Source organism: Hemicordylus capensis, chromosome 9, assembly GCF_027244095.1.
Source record: "Hemicordylus capensis ecotype Gifberg chromosome 9, rHemCap1.1.pri, whole genome shotgun sequence".
Classification (NCBI taxonomy): Eukaryota; Metazoa; Chordata; class Lepidosauria; order Squamata; family Cordylidae; genus Hemicordylus; species Hemicordylus capensis.
The window spans coordinates 17078448-17085314 of NC_069665.1; the positions used below are offsets into that span (position 1 = coordinate 17078448).

Below are 6867 nucleotides of genomic sequence, written 5' to 3' on the forward strand. Positions count from 1 at the left end.
CACCCACTCTAAATAAATTGTGTGTATGTATATATATATTTTTCATACATTTATACACACACACAATAAATAAATAAATGGTGTGTATGTGAAAATTATTTATTATTATTATTATTATTATTATTATTATTATTATTACATTTATATCCCGCTCTTCCTCCAAGGAGCCCAGAGCGGTGTACTACACACTTGAGTTTCTCTTTCACAACAACCCTGTGAAGTAGGTTAGGCTGAGAGAGAAGTGACTGGCCCAGAGTCACCCAGCTAGTTGGATGGCTGAATGGGGATTTGAACTCGGGTCTCCCCGGTCCTAGTCCAGCACTCTAACCCCTACACACACACACACACACACACACACACACACATATACACAATTTATTTATTATCAACCTTTTAATTTTCAGCCAGAGTTTGCCCATTTGAATCCTCGCTGGGATGTTTCCCAGACTATGGGAAACACCTATATGCGGCAGCAGCGATGGAGGAGGCAATGGTAAACCCCTCCTGTATTCTACCAAAAGAAAACCACAGGGCTCTGTGGTCACCAGGAGCTGACACCGACTTGAAGGTACACTTTACCTTTACTTCACATAACCCCCCTGCCACCCAAACATATACTACCACCCCTATCCATGAACACTGAGAATCAAAGTTTATTGCAAATATGATTTTTTTTCAAGTGCGACTCCAAATGGGGTACAAGCATCTACTCAGAGAAGTAGTTTGCCCCCCACTTGCCCCCCATTTCTTTTTCAGAATTCAGACATAGGAAGCTGCCATATACTGAGTCAGACCATTGGTCCATCTAGCTCAGTATTGTCTACACAGACTGGCAGTGGATAGCAATCCTATCCAGAAATGCATGTTGCCTCTTCTGTGCTCCACATTTCCCCCCCTAGTCCCACCATAATAGACAAGTTGTGGCAGGGGTAGTTCAGTTATTAGTGAGAAGTGATCAATTTTGCAATTGTCTCCACACTCACACACACCCCTCACAGGGAAAACAAAACATATCTCCCAAATCACAAGGAATGCGATTAGGATATATTATTTTCATACTTAGGATATATTACTCAGGCTATATCCATGCTTATGACAGATTACTTTCTTATGGGTCAGAGAATCATAGAAATATTTCTGCTTTTTAAATAATACTATAAATATTTGTATACCACTTTTAAAATCAGAACAGATGGTTTTACGAGTGTGCAAGACTTAAACCGTTCCAGACTACATTAGTCATGACTAAGCAGCACTGAAATGAGATAAGTCACTGTCTTTTAACTTACTTGACTAACTAGGATCCCGTTCATTTCAATGGGACTTTATCATGCCCAAAGCTCTTAGGCATATACAGGTGAAACTCGGAAAATTAGAATATCGTGCAAAAGTCCATTAATTTCAGTAATGCAAATTAAAAGGTGAAACTGATATATGAGACAGACGCATTACATGCAAAGCGAGATAAGTCAAGCCTTAATTTGTTATAATTGTGATGATCATGGCGTACAGCTCATGAAAATCCCAAATCCACAATCCCAGAAAATTAGAATATTACATGGAACCAAGAAGATAAGGATTGTAGAATAGAACAATATCGGACAATATCTTGTTAGTTGTAAAGGGGATTAAGGGGCCATTTAATTTACTTAATTTTATTACTTTTATTGTATCTGTGTCTGTCTTATTGTTGTGAGCGCCACCCCGAGCAGTAGTGCACTGGAGGGGCAGGGTATAAATATTTTAAATAAATAAATAAATATTTTCCCCTCCCCTTCCACAATATCCATCACTACATCTGGTGATTTTATCAGGTGTCCATTGTCTTGGTCCTAAAAATTTGGGCTGGCTCCTGGATTTAAAAAACCAAGTTGTTCTGTTAAGAACTAATCTGCCTACTTTCCTTTCCCTATAATCTTAATTGACAATTACCATCTTCACAAGGTAACCCACTTCTGCCTTACAGTATATGTTCACACGTCTGCCATCTTGAATTGCGGTGGATGACATCACAAACTACGTCATTGAGGTGTCCATTTGTGTACCTTTGTGTAAAGGAGAGCTGGTCTTGTGGTAGCAAGCATGACTTGTCCCCTTAGCTAAGCAGGGTCCACCCTGGCTGCATATGAATGGGAGACGAAGTGTGAGCACTGGAAGATATTCTCCCCTCAGGGGATGGAGCCGCTCTGGGAAGAGCAGAAGGTTCCAAGTTCCCTCCCTGGCAGCATCTCCAAGATAGGGCTGAGAAAGATTCTTGCCTGCAGCCTTGGAGAAGCCGCTGCCCGTCTGTGAAGACAGTACTAAGCTAGAAGGACTTATGGTCTGACTCAGTATATGGCAGCTTCCTGCATGCCTACAGTTATAGCAAATTTGGTTCAAATTGGTTAGGCGGTTCATAAGTTAGCCCAGTTAAGCCTCAAACGTTCATGCTGCGCCATCTTGAATGGGGTGGATGACATAATCACAAACTACACCCTATGTGTCACTCACTACAGAAGTACCAAATTTGGTTCATATTGGTCCAGACATTGTGAAGTTGGGGGGTGGGACGCACATGGACACACACAGAGAATGCCGGGTTATCTCATAAACTTAACTTCCTTAAGGAAAGTAGGCTAACAAAAATTGGCCAAGGCTGTCTATAATTATATCTTATCCTGAAGAGGGCAAAATACATACAAAGGCCTCTTAACTGAGACAGTCAGATGAAAAAAAACATTAAATATATTTTATCAAGGTGCAAAGGCGCATCCTTCATGACAGCATTGAAAGAGCTTCTGGGGATCAGACAAACTACACTCCAAGCATAACAAAACAAAATAGACTTTATTCAAATTAAGCATGTTTGTTAGCACCTCAGGATAACCAGGAAAGAAGAACAGTCCAACAGATAACTAGTCCAGCAATCCAATCAACTGAACATATTTTAGTGCATAATGATGGTAGAAAAGTACCACGACTGCCACAACACACACTTTTGAAACACTCTCAGCCAGCTAGAATGCAGTCTTATTTACAAGGAGAGAAAACCAGTGTGCTGCCTGACGTCTCAACAGATGTACAGAGAGCAAAATGAAAGATGAATGACCAAACCTGACCTAAATGAGAAACACAGCAAATGTATCTGAAATTCCTTTCCCCACCTCCTTAGCAGCATGGAGCTGCCTTAACAATCTACTACACTTGGAGGAAATTAGCAATTAAATCCAAAAATAATGGTACAAGTTTAATGATGTTGCAGAATCTTCTAGTCACTTAGCTGGATACAGTCCACTACCTTGTTCAAACAACAGACCAATTCCTCAAGGGCTATAGCAGAGCATCCTTGAGTCAACAAAAGATTAGGGCTTATATTCTGTTGCTGTATCTGACAAACTGCTGTCAATCAAACATGCTCCAGAAAAGAAAAGAACTGGACAGGTCTTATGACCTATATATATATAATAAAAGAAGAACAAAGGACATGTAAGAAATGTTCTTGTATTGTGTATTTTCAAACTTTTGAATTGTTTTCATTAAATAGTCTGCTCCTCCTCACTTTTGTTGTTGCTGGTATGCGCCACATATATACGTAATATATCCTTGTAGTAGTTTGAAATTGTTACATATAAAATATAAAAATACCTTAACAAAAAAAGGTTAAAAAAACAACAACTAGTGGCCATTCTGACAGTAACCCATCTCAGCAAGTCACAGTAGTTCCAACAAAAATGGTTTTTACATTTAGAAATGCATGAAGTCCACCAAACCATGTGAGCCAATCCACGCTTTTGCAGATGCAGTGTTATTTAAGAATAGAAGGGTCTGAGAAAGCCAAGAACTCTTATTCATTATTATTATTTTTTCCACCATTGTCAGCTATCCTCTGCACAGCTGTATGGAACACACAGTGGAGAAATCTTGTCCAAAGCGTATCATCAAAAAATACACTGAACCCATTCAACAGAAGCACCTACTGTATTTGGTTCTGCACACAGCTAGAGGAGGCTCATTCAATTCATTAGTGAACCAGGTTGTAGGCCGGCCTTCTTTTTAATCCCCTCCCATCTTTAATAAGAATAATATTCAAGTGTCCATTGGAATGCAAGCCAAGCATTACTATTCAAAATCAGAAGAGTGCAAGGGTTTCTTGCAAACTCACTCATCAGTCCACACTTGTGCATTCAAAGTTTTCCAACCTCCAAACAGATTGCTAGCTATGCTAACCGATTTGGGTACAGGGAAGATTTACAGGGCTTCTGGAAAATGAACTTCTTGTGATGTTAGCCAGACTACATCTCAGAGCACTTAGAAGGAAAAAATTAAATATACCACACAGCATTGGTTATGGCAAAGGAAATCCAATAACTGCAGCAGTGAAATGAAGCAGTTGTTGAATGCCATGAAAAGCATGGAGCTATCCAATTATAGCACGGCCACAATAATCCCTACCAATAGAGAAACAAAGGCAGAACAGCAAATGACATCTGTAATGCAAGAATGCAGACTAGACATTCTTTAATGGTGAAGAATGAAATTTGACACCAAAAATGGCAAACTTCTGCAAGGGGGAAAAAATCTGCTACAATGTTCTATTTTGCCCCCTCTCGTCTTTCATAAAAGGGGACAAGCAAAATGTATGGGTGACCATGGTTTCTAAGGTGTTGATCCATATAACCTTAACTGCAGAACAGTCCAGGTACAAGGCCATAAATACCATTATGACTTGTTAGGTTACTCTAGAGTCAATGCTTGATACTTCATGTGTGTTTGCCTCAAAGAACAACAATTTGAACAACAATTTCCACTCCCCCAAGTTTGCTTTGTATTAAGTTTAATTTGATTCCTGGAGGCAGGAGTTCATGGTGCTAAGCCCACTCATTGTAGCTGCCCAGCTTTATCAGAGGCGTTTCCTAGGGTTGCTAAAAATGGACCAATTAACAACAGAATCAGCCGCATTGGAGTACCATATCAGCTGCTGTCTGCCGCCAGTGTTTTGAACAGTATGTGGGTGCAAGGGCTACAGTTTCAGCTGGCAGCCAATAATCCAGTCTGTACCCAGTTTTGTTTTCCAAAGACTGTCAGAGCCACATTCTGGTGGGTAGCTCCCACAGGGGTACACGTAAAAGGTGAGTGTGTAAGTCCAGTTAAGTGTGCCACACGCCAGCCTGGGCTTCCTGACGGAAGAGAGAAATTATGTCAGCAAGCGGTCTAGAACTGGCCCCCTGCCTGTCACAGTGTAGGCCCAAATTGGAAGCGGCCAGAGCCATAGCTCGGGCAGCAATCCCAAACCAGGCTGTGGAGCACCACTGGTCCTTTCAACAGCTTCTGCCCCCCGCGTTGCCCGCCTTGGGCATTTGATGCCATCGTCGCGCTCATCTGGAATTGGCTGTGTACACTTGTGTCCGTCCCCTGCCCCGCAGAGACACCCGACTCCAAGAGCAGGACTCCAGATTACGCGGCGGGCACATCTCAGAGGCCGTGGCGCTTGCGAGCCCCACCTGCCGCGCTGGCGGCATGCAGCAGCCGGTCCTTCTCTCGGATTTCCTCGCGGAGCTGGGCTTCGGCCAGGCGCAGGCGGCGGATGCTGCCCTTCATCTCCTTCATCTTCACCTCCAACAGGGCAATGATGTCCCGCTGCTCGTTGAGCTTGCGCAGCAGCTCCTCCGAGGTGGTGCCCGAGGACAGCGAGTAAGAGTGGTCTGGCGGGCTGTCCAGCAGGGGCCCGTTCTCGGCCAGGAAGGCCAGCCGGACAGGGGCCCCCACCAAGGCCCCGCCGGGGCCCCCCAGCTCCACCTGCACCGTCAGGTCGATGGGCTTGACATCCTCCGCAGAGATCCCTCGCGGGGCCCCCTGCCCAGGATCGGCGCCGGCTGCTCCCTCTTGCAAAGCCAAGAGGACCGCGGACTGGGCCGCGGCTACGGCCGCGGGCTGCGGGACCAGGGTGGGGGCGTGGCGGGCGCGGCGGGCTCCGCGGTTCCCCTTCCGCTCGTTGACTCCGCGCAGGGGGAAGATGGTGGGCACGCGCACCAGGTAGGACTTGCGCCCGCCGGTGAAGTGCTCGGAGCAGACGCGGTGCCCCGTGGTGGGCTGGAAGGTGCTGAAGCAGCCGCTGACGCCGGCCCGCGACACGTTCTTCAGCCAGAGGCGGCGGAGCTCCGCATCCTTCGGGAAGGTGTAGAAGTGAAGCGCCTTGTCCCGGTGCGAGTTGTTGTAACAGCCGGGGACGCAGCACGTGAACCCGGGCATGGTCGGCGCGGCTGCGGCCTCCCCCGGAGGGCCCGAGCCAGCCGGAACTACAGATCCCACAAGGCCTCCCGGCTCCCAGTCCCACAGCGAGGCAACGGCGGCTCCTCCGGCCGCGGTGCTGCTGCTGCTGCTGCGGGTGTAGACCGCTCCTCCACCAGCGCCACAGGAACCGGAACTACCCGCCCCACAAAGCACCGCGGCAAGGGAAAGGGAGGCGCGCGCCGGAACTCCGTTTCCCACAAGGGGCCGCGGCGCAGAGTGACCACGGCTCGCCGCCGCTCTCAAGGCTTCTGTGCCTGAGATGAACTAGGACTAGCAATCCCATACGGCACCGGGGCACACCAGCTTCCCGTGATCCTCCGCGTTCTTCTCCTTATTACGACTTTCAAATTTATTTATTTATTTGAAGTATATTTTTTACCAATACGAGGAAAAAAGACATAGACAAATAGTATTTGTAGTATAGTATTTTTATAGTAGTAGTACAGTATAGTATTTTTGTAATTACAATGATGATTTTTATTATGATCTTTATTATAAAGATTATTTTTATGCATCTTTTGCGTGCATTTTTGTCATAAATCCCTTTAACCATATACACCATCTTCCATATATATGAGTAAGCCAAACCATTCTGGT

General features: G+C 45.4%; 1 protein-coding gene across 1 annotated transcript; it reads right to left on the bottom strand.

Moving 5' to 3' along the window:
• Positions 1-2807: 2807 nt before the first annotated feature.
• Positions 2808-6526, bottom strand: THAP11 (THAP domain containing 11). Its single transcript, XM_053270606.1, has one exon. The coding sequence runs from the start codon at positions 6226-6228 to the stop codon at positions 5452-5454; it is 777 nt and encodes a 258-aa protein (XP_053126581.1). The 5' UTR covers positions 6229-6526; the 3' UTR covers positions 2808-5451.
• Positions 6527-6867: the final 341 nt, after the last annotated feature.